Source organism: Haliotis cracherodii, unplaced genomic scaffold, assembly GCF_022045235.1.
Source record: "Haliotis cracherodii isolate W230 unplaced genomic scaffold, xgHalCrac1.p SCAF_2, whole genome shotgun sequence".
NCBI lineage: Eukaryota > Metazoa > Mollusca > Gastropoda > Lepetellida > Haliotidae > Haliotis > Haliotis cracherodii.
The window spans coordinates 69915971-69934166 of NW_027266275.1; the positions used below are offsets into that span (position 1 = coordinate 69915971).

The 18196-nt window shown below is 40.5% G+C and overlaps 1 protein-coding gene across 1 annotated transcript in view; it reads left to right on the forward strand.

Annotated features, from left to right (window-relative positions):
* LOC139468428 (bone morphogenetic protein 1-like) overlaps nucleotides 1–15473 on the forward strand; it is a 70614-nt gene extending 55141 nt beyond the window's left edge. The window contains exons 11-18 of the mRNA XM_071250388.1: nucleotides 1256–1378; nucleotides 3432–3592; nucleotides 7029–7212; nucleotides 7613–7738; nucleotides 9281–9622; nucleotides 10054–10231; nucleotides 11739–11811; nucleotides 13337–15473. Of these exons, the coding sequence (XP_071106489.1) occupies nucleotides 1256–1378; nucleotides 3432–3592; nucleotides 7029–7212; nucleotides 7613–7738; nucleotides 9281–9622; nucleotides 10054–10231; nucleotides 11739–11811; nucleotides 13337–13498 (1349 nt within the window). The 3' untranslated portion in view covers nucleotides 13499–15473. The remainder of the gene's footprint in view (nucleotides 1–1255; nucleotides 1379–3431; nucleotides 3593–7028; nucleotides 7213–7612; nucleotides 7739–9280; nucleotides 9623–10053; nucleotides 10232–11738; nucleotides 11812–13336) is intronic.
* The last annotated feature ends 2723 nt before the right edge of the window (nucleotides 15474–18196 follow it).

Here is an 18196-nt window from a genome sequence, read left to right on the forward strand (position 1 = left end):
TTAAATTATGTAAAGTGATTCAAATAGCCATTGTTTGAATAGAATCCTTTGTGTCGCATCATGGTGACAGTCACAGTTCTAAGCTGAGACTGATGATGTTATCTACATCACCTTTCAAGATTTGTACATCCTGCGTTTGAGGTTATGTAGACTAACATTAAGACCCAGAAATAAAGTTATCTTAATTAAAACTATATATCTTCAAAATAAAATATTAAAATCCAAATGGAGCCTGGACTTCTACAATGCTTAATTTGGAGCTACACCAAATTAGACTTGCCACAATATTTCAGACTTTAGTTGGATTCATTTTTTTAATTTATTCTCTATGGTCTGCAAGACAGACATGAGTTGGAGGTGAGGCTTGTGCCGATCAACATCAGCCAGAATAGAAATCTTTGATTGACCTCCTGACCTTCTGTTTTTTTTTTAAATATTTCTTTCATTGATTTTTTATCTTTTATACCTTGTTTCACGGATAACCCTTGATGTTACATTAGTAAACAAACAGTTGAGAAGGAAGTGTTTATCTTTTAAACATCCTTTATGTTTGTAAGTACTTAAAAACTCTTCAAGTTGTTTTATGAGGGAAATCGACTTCAAATAAACAATCATTGAGTTGTGTCATATTGTGGACGAAACATGTAAGTCAGGAGGTGTATGTAGAAACTGGTGTGCATACTGTGTAAATCCGGTTTCTATGTTTAAAACTCCATAAACGCAAAAACACATTGAAGCGAATTCTTATTGATATATCATCAACAATGATAACTTCACAGACTGCTTAGTTAATAAATAGCTCATACAAACCTGTAGACAACAGTACAGAATCAGTGACATCATTCAACACAACAATGATGCAAAACAAGCCCCGCCCTTTCTGTCATCACCAAATCTGGAAATGGTAGTATGTTCAGGGGGATGGCCTAAATTGCTTTCGGCCTTTGAAACATAAATGTGAAAACAATTGCTTGGAAAGCCAAGTAAATGCCACAAAATCACAAGCTTGATAACAGTGTTAGAACCTACACTCGCTCCTAATTGTAATAAAAACGTTGTTCATCCATATATCTTATCCTTACTTACCACAAAATTATTTGATATTTATTTATTATTATATGAACCCTGTTCGGGTGAGCTAACAAAAATAAGGATTTGTATTAATATGTATATACAACTGCTTCCTGTTCTCAGAATGAGAATTGTTGAATCACATTGCTATGATATTTGTCATTACAAGTACATATCATTTCAGAATACGACGAGTGTGCGACGGACGTTCATGGCTGCGACCACATCTGTGTGAACACCCTGGGAAGTTTCAAGTGCAAGTGTAGGATCGGCTACGAGCTTCATTCAGATGGAAAGAGATGTGAAGGTGACAATATTTATAGTATAAATGTCAATTAAGTATGGTAGAATTCAGATGTAAGTTATTATGTCGTCAATTTTAATGTCAGTCTGTCTTAATAATCTTAAAACAATTGTTTGAATCTCATTATGGATGAATTTACATCTATTTGTGATGCAGATTTCTTCTGTGGAATTGTAAATTTAGTAAAATCGAATAATTGACACCTGTGAAATGTACAAATGTGTTTGAATTTAATTGTTGTAATGTGAGAGTGTTGTGATAAAGGCCAGCTAACCATATACTTCAGCAATGCAAATGTCAGTGTAAATTATCTTTTAAAAAAATGTTATGGAAAAGGCCAGAATATCACTTAAAACAAAAACAGCTTGTGTATGAGCAAATCATGCCCTGAAACACATGAAATGTCAGTTATTATGCCTGTGAAGTTTTATATTTAGAATAAACAAACCTTGAGTTGTCAAGAAACTAACCTATTACACAGAACTGATGAATATAAAATTTCAAGGATGTGTTAAAAATGAATGTATGTGACATTTTTTTTTAAGATAACCATTTTTCATGTAGACATTTCTTATATGCATCCTATAAGAATTCATATTTAAAGAAATAATAGCGTTGTCAGATTGTCAACGAATGTTACCTGTTTGTAGGTTCTTTTAGGTTTTTTGGATCAAGATCTTTTTGAGGTAAATAAAATGTAAACCCTTTCATCATCAGGCATTTAAAACATAACATATGCATTAACTTTTGTTTATTAACAACGCGCTGGTGCACGTGCGTTGCTGACACACGTGACGTTGCTACTCGTATATGCAAGGGGTTGGCGCATGGTTCTCGGTAGGAAGTGACAACTTTGAGACAATGGGTTGCGGTTTATACAATTTTACTTCATACAGGTAGATATACATACAAAAAAGACAATGTGCCAGGTCAGCACATATTGGTAGTGGTTGTTGTCTTGGTGCCCCAGAGCACCCAGCCTAACCATAGCTAGGCTAAGGGTAAGACCTTTCTCTCGCTGTCGCTCCCACTCTCCCTCTCTCTCTTATTTTCATCTCTGGACCAAGGCTTATATATAGCCAAGGTCACCTGACATTTAGTAAGTCATAGATATAAACAACAGTAATTCATCAGTGACATACTTGCACATCTCGTTCATGATGGCAGACAGTCGATGTACAATACAATGGGGATTAAGAATTGGGATTAGCATCTTATAAATAACACCAATTAAGTGTTTCAAGGCATGTATTTGTCATGGCTCCAGGGTAATTAGCCCTTGGAATTAAATGTTCATTCAGACAATGGTTGTCGTAAATGAGTTGCTATGACAGTTTATATCAGTTTTAATCTGAATTTCTTTGTAAATGAACCCTGAAACAGTGGCCTGGTCTTTGAGAAAAGCTGATGTCATTCTGGAAGTATTGAGTTTGGACAGGAGAGCCAACTTGGCAGTGCCATAATGGAATCCTTGCAGCTGCTCAACACTGTTTCTGACAGTGCCAAGCTACCATTTATTGTGTGTTTGTTTCCTGACACTACTTATCTGTCATTAGGTATTGTGTTCGTCTTCCCGAGGCAAAAGTCGAGTTCCCACCCTTGCCGAACTAGGCTGGAATTTCCATGCTCAATCTTAGCGCCACCTCTGGCTAGTAAGAGTTATGTCCCTTCTATGTCCTTCCTATTGACCAATCAGATTCCAGCTCTCATATCACTTGCGTTTGCTTAAAACAAAATGGCTGCGGCCAGTCAAGACAATCTGGTCGATAATCAAGATCTTTATTGTAATTAAACGGGTCTTACCCCAGTACATCAAATCTCTTGAGCACCTTGATTAAAAACATAAAAAGATTTGCAAAATATTAAGACTTGTTAGTCCAGCCAAAGTGTAACTCCGAAATTCCAGCCCAGTTGGGCAAGGGTGAAAACTGGACTTTTATGGTCAGTTAACGCCCTTGCCTCAGGAAGATGTATTGTGTGTTTCCTGACACTTCTGATCTGTCATTGGGTATTGCTGACAATGGTGACCTGTCAATGTATATATTGTGTGTTACAGATGCATGTGGAGGTTACATTGACCAGGAGAACGGAACTATCCAGAGCCCCTCCTTCCCAGAACTGTATCCCCCCAACAAGAACTGTGTTTGGCAGATTGTGGCGCCGGAACAGTACCGAATCATGCTCAACTTCTCCCACTTTGACCTGGAAGGAAACAATGTAAGTTTTATACATGGTTCCACCATCACTTCAAACTGCCAAATGGTTATGAAAATGGTGTCAATTTTGACACCTGTAAAAATATGCAATGTCTTGATACAACAGGAAACTCCCTCAATAGTATCCTGATAAAGGCTCAATGTATGTTAAGGATATGTTGAGGATATGCAATCACCACATCAGCTATGGGGGACCAAAATATGTCTAATAAGTTTGAGAACTGTTGATAGTATATAAGAAACAGTGTTCCTTGTAATATTTCCTCCTTATTTGAATATATATCATTTTGTATTGTGAGTATTATGAGCTAAAACCTAACAGGGGGCACGGGTGACCCAGTCGTCTAAGGCACTTGGGCACGCCAGAAACCTATGATTGTGGGTTCGAATCCCGGTTCGCCCTAATTATGTTTCTAGGTTCGTGGGTTTCACCGAAGTGGGAAACATCTGAGACCTGCATCACTGCAGGCTTTCCTCCCACATTAAGCTGACACGCCGCAATATAACTGGAATACTGTTAAAAGCGGCGTTAAACCCAACCCAACTCACTCACTCACTAAAACCTAAGATTATGTGTGTAAGGCAAGTTTACAGTGGATAGTTAAATTGTTGAAACCACATCAAGATGCCACAGTGTTGGAAAATATAAACAAGGTTTTTTGAAAGTAGAAATTTGAAAAATGAAACCTCATCTTGTGGATGCCATAGAAACTTGATATGGAAAATAACTATCCTGGCTTTAAACAGGGATACAGCTGAATGAAATTGACAAGCGTTAATTTTACCTGTTAATAATTGATGTGATTACCTTGATGAGTCACCGGTCAGACCGATCTGCTGAAACTCATGCATAACCGACATTCCAGCTGACATCCCACACCAGTCAGTACAAGTTCTTCATAATTAATGTCATAGGGTATATGTGTTGGACATGAAACACTAGCAGTTAGTATCAGTCTGGCTCCACCTGTGTATCTACGTTCACACTGAACCTTGTAAATATTGATTTGGATGTTATTGATAACAAATTCTTCAATCGTACTTTTTAATAAAAATCAATTTGGTTACATTAAACTTTAAAGCATTCAAATATCAAAATGTGAGCTTTGATGTTTAATGTTTAAATGCAGCATCTCATTAAGTCCCTGAAACACAGGTGGGTCAAGAGGGGAGGAGTGAATAGCCCCACCCACTTCTTTTGAAATTCTCACCGCCTCTGTGGTCTAGTGGTAGAGCATCTCCTCAGAGAGCAGAAGGTCTGGGGTTCGATCCCCGGCCACGTCTTACCAAAAGACATTAAAATATGGTAGTTGTTGTCACCCTGCCTGGCATTCAGCATTAAGGGTACAGAACAAGGACTGGTCGGCTCAGAGTCAGTATACAGTGTCTTGAGTGGGGTATTCATGGTAAACTGTGGCATGGTATCTCAGTGGGCTAGCACTATAACACTGGCATTAGTCCAGACTAGTACAAGCAGCCTAACACACGTGCATGCACGTTGCTATATAAGTGCAGTAATCTTGGAAACGATGTTAAACCCCATTTCACCTCACCTGAAAATCTCACAATGAAATTTCTATCCTAAGAAAATTGAAAAATACTATTTTGGATGCACCCTTTAAACTTTTGCAAGGGCACAGAAGATATGGGGAGTTCTAGTGATCAAAGGCACCACAGTTTGCTGTGCTGAATTGCATCCCTTAGTAATTGCAGGACCATTTAATTTGTTCTTGGGACCTGTAGGTTTCACTAAGTTGATAAACACCGAGGTAAAACTTCCACCCATTATCCCTGCCTTTTGAAATTTAAGAAAATCATAATTCATGGCTGGAAGTATTAAATCATTAATGTAGGGGTCGGGTTAGGGTAAGGTTGCCTTAACCCAGGCCCAACATAAAGCAGGAGTTTCAGGAGGAAATCTTTCCAATGTCTATGGCGTGATGGCTTTCTTCGGCTTTTACACTGACACTGACATCACTGAAGTACTGTTGCATCACTCACTCACTCACTCACTCACTCTCACCCACCCACCCACCCTCACTCACTCACTCACTCACTCACTCACTCAACCACAAACCCACCCATCAACCCACTCAGTGTTAGAAAGTGAGAGACTTAGAAACTGACAAATTACATTATGTTTATAGACATTAAAAAATAAGGCAGGTTTAATGCCAAACAACTGTGTTTGTGAAATCAACAGTGATAATGTGAAAAGAGCATGACATTAACGGTTTCTATTTCAAACACATGTTATGATGACACAACTGAGTCATCGCTCTGAAAAAAACAAAGCATGCTGGGTATTACCAGAGCAGACCTGTGTCCAACATGGATCAAAGCTTTTCATTAAACTAGAAGGTCAAGGTCTTATATAGCAGGACAAGATTAACATGCTCATATACATAACTGGCCACTTTTCATCCCATAGTGTTAAAATGGAGGTGAAATGGGGATATTACACTTACATTGTGACGTGTGTGTGTGTCTGTGTGTGTGTCTGTGTGTGTGTCTGTGTGTGTCTGTGTCTGTGTCCGTGTCTGTGTCTGTGTGTCCGTGTCTGTGTCTGTGTATGTGTCTGTGTCTGTGTCTGTGTCTGTGTCCGTGTCTGTGTCTGTGTGTCCGTGCCCGTGTCTGTGTGTCCGTGTCCGTGTCTGTGTCCGTGTCGGTGTGTCTGTGTCTGTGTCCGTGTGTGTGTCTCTGTGTCTGTGTCTGTGTGTCTTTGTGTGTGTCTGTGTCTGTGTCCGTGTGTGTGTCTGTGTCTGTGTGTGTGTCTGTGTCTGTGTCTGTGTGTATGTGTCTCTGTCTGAGTGTGTCTGAGGGTGGGTGGCTGGCTGCTAGTACGACTCCAAACTAATGCCGGTTCTATAGTGCTACCCCACTCAGATACCAATCTGCAGTTAAACATGGATACCTTGGGTTAAACAGAGGTGGGATAGACAAGTGGGTACAGCGTTTGGTCTTCACACTCATGACCTGGGTTCTACTGGTTGTCCACAAGGGTCAGCACTTGTTAACCAGCAGTGCATGGATCTGCTACTTGCAGTTGACCTCACCCTCGACCTCTGGTCTGCCTGGTCCAAGGTACTATACAGGGTCCAGGGTCCAGGGTCCAGGGTAGTATGGATATTCCCTCGTGGCGATTCTGTGTTAACATAGGTCCCCATCAACCTGTGTTTGTCATAAGAGATGACTTAATGTATCGGGTGGTCTCGCTTGGTGACTTCGTTGATTGCATGTCACTGTACCCAGACCGCATGGAAGGTGGCTTATAATCTGAATCAGTGGATTGTCTGGCTCTGACTCGATCAATTAAACATCATCATATGGCTGGAGTGTTGCTTGGTGCAGAGTTAATCAACGCAACAAAGTATTGATGTTGTTGCCACCATGGCATGAAACTGTCCGTCTATTCAGGTCCAATGTCTGTGTTCCAGCGTGACTGTGAGTACGACTCGGTGCGAGTCAGCAGCGGAGTGGGCAAAGAGTCCAAGCTCCACGGGGTTTATTGTGGTGCCTCCCTACCCACCACTGTCACCTCCGAGGTCAACACACTGAGGATAGAGTTCAATTCTGACAACTCAGTTCAGAAGTCTGGCTTCATGGCCAAATACATGACAGGTAAGCAAGCGTTTCTACATCTAAAGATGACATCAGTCACTTTCCTAAATACTTTTTTTCAATCTAATCCTTTTTAGTTCTATCATTTCACAACTAGCTATCATTTACAGCAAAACAATGTTAATAAACAAAATGTGTAGGAAAAAAAGATCACTCTTTAGACAAATTCAAAGAGAAATTTTAGAATCCTGATCAATAACAAACAAGATAGTGGTGTTTCATTGAGGGGATTTATCTAAACCTGCTAAGAGGCCAATATTCGGCCCCAATTCTGCAGCAAATGATAGTAAAAAAAGTTCCCAATTTGAATAAGAACTTCCCATTTTCTCGGAATTTACGAAAATAAGTACTTTAAAAAAATATCATTTTGAACAATATCACATTGTTTTTTTTAATCTAGACAAGGATGAGTGTGCCGTGGAGAATGGCGGGTGCCAGCACATCTGCAAGAACACTGTGGGCTCCTACAAGTGTGCCTGCTACAACGGATTCACACTACACGAGAACCAGCATGACTGTAAAGAAGGTGGGCAAGCCATGTTTGATTAGAAGAGGCACCAGTGGTCAAGTGGTCTCACACTGAAATTCACACTTCAAAAGAGTTGCTGAACATTTTATTGGCTTGACTTGATATTCTTCTGACAATAGATTTGGCATGATGCATAATGTCAAATATTGCTCAAATATTGCTCAAATCAACATAAAACCCAACTTACTCACACGTGTAATGTCAAAGTACAATGGAGGTCCATATCCAAGTTTTCAGCACACATTACATCTAGCCCCAGGATAATTCTCATAAAATAGCAACAAACATGATATAGATAACATGATAATACATTGTATTTTAACTTGACGTATGGTTTAGATGTAACTGTATGGAACCAACAGAATCAGCATTAGTAAAATTACCTAAATTGGACACTGATGTTGTATGAATATTAGGATCTGATTTTATAGTCCCACGATTTTGAGATATCAAGATTCACTGTTATAATTACATTTAGATGGCGACTGGGTGAATGAATATGCAGGGCGCACCCAAACCCCTTTCAAATGTCAGAAAGCACTATATACCATATGCAAGTTGAATCTTCAAGAAAAACAGTCTCCTTTTTAAGACATTTGGCATACCAGGATATCATTCATGTAAATCAAAGAATGTTTTCACACCAAACACACTGCTGATGCAATGAGCACTTGTGTATGTACGCTTCACAACACATGTGAATGGCATTAAAAGTTACTTATATAATGTCCGTCACGCTGAAAACTGCTGTCTGGAATTCCTTTATACCACTGGGATAACTTTGTTATGATATTAACATATGTCCATTGCACAGAGTCAAGTGAAGCAGATTTATGACCATTCAGCACACGGGCTGTTAACATCATGCATGGATGTTTCTTGCAGAATGATTTTAGATGTGTTTTAAGTTAAAACGAAAGATGTTTAAGACTATCAAAAATGGCCCTACCTTGGTATATTGTTTTTGAGGAAAAGTGTCTCTATAAATAATATTGGATATTTTTACTTTGACAGACATGATCTTACTGAGAATGATTTTGCTTTTACGAAACTGACATGTTTCACGACCTTGTCCATAACATGAGATTATAACACATAAGAAAATGTATGAATTATACTGATACATACTTGGAGCATATTAAATAATTGAGGAGATCATTTGGTTTAGCCATCAGTCATAATGTCAGTTGTACTCGCAAGCTTTTGGGATAACCATTTTTGGGAATGATGAGGTATGCGACATACGTTTTGTGATTTAATGCACAAGAGGGCAGGGGATATTGATCACTTTGTCCTTCATCATTTTAAGAATGTCAGTATTCCAAGAAAGTATTCCTGAAACTGTCCAGGTGTGAATTCTAGGTACACAACATCTGTCTGATGGAGCTAATGAGCTAAACAAGGTCTAACCAAACAATCAGAAAGCCATTATAACATAATATTTATCCTCCAAACACACTTTGGACAGAAACATCCCTCCTTTTCTCTTTAGTTGTTGTTTGACGATCCACGGCTGATGTTTACTTCCTTGATTGACAGGCGGCTGTCAACATGAGATCTCCGACCCCTATGGTGAAATCAGCAGCCCGAACTGGCCCAACTTCTACCCCAGTCGGAAAGACTGTGTGTGGCATTTCACAACCAAACCCGGCCACCGAATTAAGCTCACCTTCCACGACTTCGAGCTGGAGCCCCATCAGGAGTGCACATACGACCACATCATCGTGTTCGATGGAGACGATAACAGCGCAAGAAGTCTGGGTAAATTCTGCGGGAGTAAACAACCAGATCCAATCACCTCCAGTGGGAATAGGATGTACATGGTGTTCTACTCGGATGCGTCAGTACAACGCAAGGGATTCCATGCTGAACACGAATCAGGTGAGACAAGCCTCCAGCTTCGTTACAATGAGCTGTTGATGTTGGTTTGTGATTATGAGAAAACATTTTGGGAATGGATATACGATTTCGTTTTAAAAAGAATTGAGAAAGTGTTTTGCATTTGAGGAAAACGATAACTTGTCCTATTTTTGTAATTTTATGATGGGTTGGTCTGCATTAACTTCATCTTGAGATGACTTGTGTTGAAAAATCCAGATGGTTTATGCTGTGATTGTGAACATGTTAAAAGTTTGTTTTTCTCACATGCTTTTCATCTTTTCTCCATACAACCCAAGCCTGTACTAGGCAAGGGGAGATAATCTGATGGGTCATGACTACTTTGAAAGACAGATATCATGATTTATGTATAAGTGTTCTTTAATAAGCCCTAAGTTACATAAATCCACCACATGTTTCCTCTTCTCTTGTAGTTTGTGGCGGTCACCTTGTTGCTACAAAAAACAATCAGAACCTGTTCTCACATGCCAAATATGGTGACCAGCACTACGACAATAGAGAGGAGTGTGAGTGGACGATCCAGGCCAGGGAGGGCTACCACATCAGGTTCCACTTCGTGGAGTTCGAGGTGGAGGAGGAGACAGACTGTGGGTGAGGAGGAGGGAAGGAGACTTGGGGGATCAGGCTCACAGCGGGGAGGCTCACAGTGGTAGAGGATCATGGAGGATAAGGGTCACTGGGAGAGAGGCTGATAGGGGAGGAGGCTCATGTGAGAAGAGGCTCATATGGGAAGAGGCTCATGGAGGAGGAGGCTCATGTGAGAGAGGCTAATAGGGGAGGAGGCTCATGGAGGTGGAGGCTCATGGAGGATAAGGGTCACTGGGAGAAAGGCTCATAGGGGAGGAGGCTAATGGAGGATAAGGGTCACTGGGAGAAAGATTCATAGGGGAGGAGGCTCATGGAGGATAAGGGTCACTGGGAGAAAGGCTCATAGGGGAGGAGGCTCATGGAGGATAAGGGTCACTGGGAGAAAGGCTCATAGGGGAGGAGGCTAATGGAGGATAAGGGTCACTGGGAGAAAGGCTCATAGGGGAGGAGGCTCATGGAGGATAAGGGTCACTGGGAGAAAGGTTCATAGGGGAGGAGGCTCATGGAGGATAAGGGTCACTGGGAAGAGGCTCATAGGGGAGGAGGCTAATGGAGGATAAGGGTCACTGGGAGAAAGGCTCATAGGGGAGGAGGCTAATGGAGGATAAGGGTCACTGGGAGAGAGGCTCATAGGGGAGGAGGCTCATGGAGGATAAGGGTCACTGGGAGAGAGGCTCATAGGGGAGGAGGCTCATGGAGGATAAGGGTCACTGGGAGAAAGGCTCATAGGGGAGGAGGCTCATGGAGGATAAGGGTCACTGGGAGAGAGGCTCAAAGGGGAGGAGGCTAATGGAGGATAAGGGTCACTGGGAGAAAGGCTCATAGGGGAGGAGGCTCATGGAGGATAAGGGTCACTGGGAGAAAGGCTCATAGGGGAGGAGACTCATGGAGGATAAGGGTCACTGGGAGAAAGGCTCATAGGGGAGGAGGCTCATGGAGGATAAGGGTCACTGGGAGAGAGGCTCATAGGGGAGGAGGCTAATGGAGGATAAGGGTCACTGGGAGAAAGGCTCATAGGGGAGGAGGCTCATGGAGGATAAGGGTCACTGGGAGAGAGGCTCATAGGGGAGGAGGCTCATGGAGGATAAGGGTCACTGGGAGAGAGGCTCATAGGGGAGGAGGCTCATGGAGGATAAGGGTCACTGGGAGAAAGGCTCATAGGGGAGGAGGCTCATGGAGGATAAGGGTCACTGGGAGAAAGGCTCATTGGGGAGGAGGCTTGTGTGAGAGAGGCCCACTGTGAGAGAGGCTCATCAGTGGAGGCTCATAGAGATCTGAATCACACAGATGAGCTTCCGACATTGTTCTCATGTGGGATCGAAACCACTAATCTACTCCAGTCTGGTATCTCTTTGACAGACATGGCAGGGCCAAAGATTACAACACAAATTTCTTTCTTTCTTCAATTGCAAGAGGAAAGGAAAGAAATCTCTTTTGTCTCTGTAATGGATATGTGATGAGTCTACATTACTCTTTATAAAACACCTAAATGTTTTGGTTTTGGTTTCAGCTATGACTCCATCGAGGTGTTTGACGGTGCCCATGACACAAGCCCCACCTTGGGCAGACACTGTGGTGCTACAGTGAGTAGTCTCTCTTTAATATACACGCCTGTGTTACACGTAATTCCTACATTCAGTTGTAAAACAAAATAAATGAGTTGGTGACCTGTTTACAGTCATTGCACTCAATGCGTAGAATAAGCTACAGTGAGACCAGTCTTAGTAGGGTTTGTTTTATACCAGCTGATCATGATATGATCCACAATTGATCATGGCCTCGTGATTAAAATGCTTACAGCTCAGGGCGTTCTACAGTGACCTTGTTGGTCCTTTGTTTGTGGGGGGAGACATGGGTCGTGTCGAAACGGCTGGCACTAGTCTGGGGTATCAGGTATTTTGGCATTTCGATGAACATCATTGTGTGCTGTTTACAAAATAGTTACCGTATTCGACGTAATAAGCGCCCCGTTCTAATAAGCGCCCACAGCGATATTTGCTAATATATTGGCAAGTGAACAATCCCAATTAGCACCCCTTCCGATTGATCAATGTACACAAGACTTATTTATTCACTCATATTCACTCGTGTGTTATGTGCACTCTTAATTATGGGCAATTAAATTCTGAAAAAATATATCTGTCATATATAAACAGTCAGGCCGTCAGCATAAACCACGAAATTTATCTTTCAACTCTGTTTTTTCCACCAAAATAATATTCTAATAAGAGCCCCCTATTTCTAATTTTGAGAGCGCCCTGGGCGCTTATTATGTCGAATACGATAATAACAATCTAGATCAATATAGGTCAAGGACTGCCAAGTTTCTGAAGTATTACATAAAAAAGTACTTACATAATGTATTATTGGAATTTCTGTCTGACATTATCTACACTTCATTGGCTTCATAATTTCACCTTGCGAATCCTTTCCATCCTCATTACATCGAACCACAAGGACATTGCTCTTCCTGTCAACCACTGGCTTACCTGACCTGGACTGAATTATATAAAGAAAAGTGGCAAAAACCCTATCAAATCATATGAAATCTCCATTAAAAGCAGTGTCTATTGTACAAGTCGTTATGTCATGAGAATGTATCTATGAATGACTATCAAATAGTGATACATGTACCAGGTATTTGAACAATGGTGTGCACATCCTGCTCCACTGGGGGCACCTGTCACATACATGCAGAGGCAAGTCAATTGTTCTCCTGAAATAGCCGGGAACATGTGGTACAAGTCAAAATAAGAATTGCATCAGACATCATTTTTGTCACTGATGCGTCAAATTGGGAAATCCAGCTATCAGGATATAGCTGGGACATGGCTAACTGTTGAGCATGAAACAATATGCATTCATTTATTTAATATTCCTTCCTTATCCAAATAGACTGCATGGGCATTGAATGAGGAAGAAAGAAGTACATTTCATGTGCCTTAAAGATCTGGTAATAGAAAAAAGGGATATTAAAACTCATCATGCACAGGTTCAGTTCCCCACATGAGTACGAGTGTGTGAAGTCCGTGTCTTGCGTCCCTTGCATATTGCAGGAACATTGCTAAAAATCTCTCTCAGTACATATTTGTATAAATTGCTTTGCAGATCCCAGACGACATAATGTCATCAGGCGAGACGCTGATGATCCGCTTCAAGTCGGACGATACGCTCAACTCCAAGGGCTTCTTTGGAACTTTCAGATTGGAGGATAACTCCAATACACAGACGTTCGACACTGTCAAAGAGTTGGAGACAGAGTTCCAGTGAGCCTGAACTGAAATAGTTCACCAACAATTTCTTGCCAGTTCGGCGCAAGCCTCGGCACCATCTTCCACCATTGTCATGGCAACAACACAACAGCTGATATTACAAAAAATAGGGCAGGGTTGGTGTCAGGAGTTGTCAAAATGAAGATGACAAACTATTTCTTCATGGATGTCTATGAGTTCAGTGCTAGCCATTTTAAGAGTGGAATCAAAATATTGGAATGGTAAGTTCCAAAACCATAGGTTCAGAGATGTGCGTCATTTAGAGTGTATGAATATTCATATGTGTTGTCTGTTGGTCTGGGTTCTTGTCTAGACAAAAAGTCTGGCCGCCTGATTGGTGTAAAATTGGGACACACTTGGACGGACGCTCTCGTATAATACTCAAACACGCCTGCAGCTGAGTGACGAAATGGAGGAAGGAGTTGAAAATGGGACTTCATTTTAAGCAGAAGAGTGCTGTGAGAGTATGTTTATAGCTCAATACGTTTGTATATTGTCATCTGTATTTGTTATTGATGTTACCATGGTTACTGTGTACATAACATCAGAGCTGCTACCTGTGAAAGTCATCACGGCTTTACTGATCGGAAAATGGTTTACCCGATTTATACACAGGCCTTTAGCTTGAAATAAGTTCTGTGATTGTAGAGTTTTTGTACAGAGAGAATGTTTGATACTTTCAAGAAGAAAAACTCATATTTAATCAAGGCAGATTCGGATCAAGTTTATTGAGTTGCTAAACAAAAAATGCATCAAAATGCTAATTTCATTTTGACCTGACTTTCAAGGAATGGCACCCTTGTATATAGTAGGAGTCAACAGGAAGCCTCTCTAACACAAACATTCAAAGGAACTTTGGACATGGTATGTTGGGAAATAATAAGGAACAAAAAATTATACACTTTTATATTCATTTTTTTTTTTGAAAAATAATTTTTTTAATTTGTAAAACTAGTTTGCAAAGTTGTTTGTTTTATTTAAAAAGCAATACTTTTGTCTAAAAGCCAGGCTTTTGAAAAAAGCAGGTGAAATATTAGATAACATCAGACAGATATTTTCAACAAATGAGGAAGGGAGTCCATGTATAGCACGAGAGGGTTCATTTTATGTGATAGGGATTAATGTTTATTGTTTCACATCGAAAAGACAATGGTTGTGTCCAGGTTTTAAGACTTTGGGTGATTTTTGTGTTAGTGAGGCTTATTGTTAGTGTTTTGGTGCAATTTTGTGTATTCTGAGCATAATTTAGTATTTGACCAGCTCACAACCCCCATAAGATGTGAGCTTTAACAATATGGTGCTTGCCGAGTCCACAGCAAACAGGTTTATCATTTAACTCATTTAAATGTTGTTGATGTTTTAGCATCTGTGAAACAGCAGCAGAACAGATTTTAATCTAAATCCTGACAAGGTTTTGGATATCTTCTGAACAGTGTGATATTTAAATTAGTGCTTTGTAAAACATTTTGTAATTTTCCATATTACATAAATGTGTGAGCTGAAATTTTATTCTAATGTTTTATGAACATGTTTAAACTGTAAAGACATGATTTTAACACACAAATTCTAAATATAAGTGAATTTTACAGATTTTATTGATGTAATTCAAATCTTCAAGAAGCATAAACATGAAATGAATGACATGCTTAGTCATTGTACATCATTCTATAACAATGATTTTTATATATTTTGATATTTGACGTTGGCTTATTTCAGTCTGTGTACAGGAGGAATACAAGTCAGAAACAATATCACTATATACAACTAAAGCAGGCAGGGCCTATTACTTAAGGATGGGAAAGGAAGCGACATGAGGAAAACTGAATTGTAAACAATCTCTGTACATGAAGGGGTCTCCACATAAAGTTTGTGCAATCTGTAGATATGTTTTATCATGTCACAAACATTAAGGGTCCAGCCTGGCAGAATCATGGCTACCAGGGTGCAGTCAAGTGTCAAATACTGTGAATGCATTTTTTGATTTAGCAATTCCTGTTGGGGAAAAGATATCACTTAACAATTAACTATAAAACTTCCAAATGTAAAAGAGTTTAATATGTTTCAAAAAGAGGGATGTGCACCCCTGGATCCAACCCCCTGGATCCCCACCCCCTGGATCCACGCCCCCGGATCCCCACACCCCCATCTCCGTCAGTCTGCAGTTCACAATCAGGAATCTTTCAAGAACTGAATCTGTGAAGAATGATTACGAATGGGGATGCTTAATGTTGTGCTTGGTACATGCCACACAAGCTGCCTTCTTCATGATACGAACAATAGGAACAAAGTTGTTTCAACAGCTTAAGCTGAGGTAACCGTGTGTTTGCGCTGCTCCCGATAAACGTCCATGATGTTAAAATGAAAATCGTTTATAGGTGGCAGCATAGAGATAATTACCACAGTTACATCCGTACCAGATGCTGAAACAGCTGAGAGGGGAAGGGTTGAATGAAGGAGGTGGCGGGCTAGCCCAGTAGTTCAGGTCATCACTCCTGGTTCCGTTCTGTGTGGGGGTACAGTGGGAGGTCAATTCTGGGGAGTCCCCATGGAGATAAGGCTGGCGATATTCTGAACATGGCATAATACCGTCCTCACTCACTTGTTCCACAAGGATGGAATGGGGCATTGAATATTATTTTGTTCATTCATAACCTCCAAAGTACCATTTCTCATTTTCAACTTGGCATCAGTTATTTTGGGGGACATAGTTTGTTAGTGATGATTATTCTAAGGTAACCGATGTTACTTCTACAAAGTGAAGCACAAGGTCCATGGTGTCTGTTAGAGATTGAGAATTGCGATAGTCTTAGGGCTAAGATCGCTGTGAGCAGAGGTTCTCAAAAAGCAATCTTCGCTCTATGACCATTGTAAGTCTCTGATAGAGATTGAGAATTGCGACAGTCTTAGGGCTAAGATCACTTAAAGCAATCTCTACGAATATTGTATGGTTCTACAGTTTGATTGGCACTTCTGAGAAGATGACAAGTAGACATAGGTTTATGAAAAACAACTTCTTTGTTATACTGTAATAGCAACGTTTCTGTATAGATCCTTATACCGTTATCAAGCAAGAAAATGTTGTTAAATACCGTACGGTATAGAAGTTGTTATCGATGAACCTTTGTCTATTTTGTATGGTTCTGCTAAAGCATGGACGATGTGCCTCTCCCAGCACCGAGATCGCTTTAAGCAAAAAGCAATCTTGACGCTATGACTGTTAATGCTCTGTTAGAGAATGGAAATTGTGACAGTCTTAGCACTGAGATTGCTGTAGGGAATGCTTCCACAAAGCAGTCTTAACGCTACTGTGTTGTCGAAGATTGTCATAGTGCTGTCTTTGTGAGACGGCCCTCAATAATCGACATGATGCTCCTTTGCCCGAGTCCGTGATAACGCCTTCTCCCACCATGCTGCTGCTGTACATTAGGTTTAGTCAGGGATGTAGCTCTATGGCAGTGATGTTGTCTGTGAGTGTTGTTTCATGTCCTTAGGGAAGCCTCATTTCTATTGGTTGTTGTACCATATGACTAATGTAGCAAGTTTTGTGATGGCAGATCGTTTTTAGACTACTTGTCTTTGTTTTACATTTGAAGCACTTTTGGATGTGAATTTACAGTTAAAAAAGTCGTATTTGATACCATCAATAAAACATGTACAGCGTTTTAACTTTGGTGTTGTGTTTTAATACTTTGACCATCTCCATGGTGTAGTGGATGGAGCATCTGCCCGGAGAGCGGGAGTTCAGCGGTTCAATCCCCTGACCACATTTAACCAAATGATGTTAAAAGATAGTACTTGTTACGCTGCCCGGCGCTGGTTGGCTCGGTGTCAGTATGTGTACTGCTACAACTTATGATGTAAGTGTGGGAACAATGATGCACCAGGATCTCCAGGAACACACAGGTCCACACCTCTGTGAGGATCCTGGTTAGAATTTGTCCCCAGCAATCTATGCTGATCTTAAGAGGCGACTTAATGGGTCCAGTGGTCAGATTCAGTGACTTTGTTGATGGTGTGGCATCTAACCCAATGGCGGGGATCATCTCTCAATATAAATCACTGAATTGTATGCTCCAGCTTTGGTTATTTACAGGCTGCCATCATATAGATGGAATATTGCCGAGTGTGGCATTACGCACACTAAGTGACTGTCTGTGTCCATTAAAACTAATGTTATCATTCTACAATATATTCATAGATTTTATGTATTGGCTGAGTGATCAGTGTATCCTGACACAACTAAGGGAAGCAACTATGCACAGGACAACCTGGGCCCTGGGCTACTATAAGATATAACAAACGGGGAAAAAAACATTTATGAAACAAATATAACATATTGTTTATTATTTAGAAAGGCCGGTTTTAAATATATAAACAGTTAAGCAGATATATATATCGCATCAATGAGAGGCTAGCTAATTGTGACAAAGGAATTCAAGTGTTTAGTGGCAGAGTAGTTTACGAGAGGAGTCTTTGAGTGTATGTCCAAACAAATATCAGGCATTTAGTGATATTGATATCAAATTGAGATCTGCACCTGACATTAAATCTTGTTCTCACTTTCTCAGATATTCAAAAACTTGCAATTGTTTTTTCAAGAATCGGTTTATATAGGCCTTTTGGAGAGGGATTAAGAAAAAACAATTATTAACTCGAGAAGCAGGCCCTTTCTCCACCATTTCCTCAGAGCAAACCC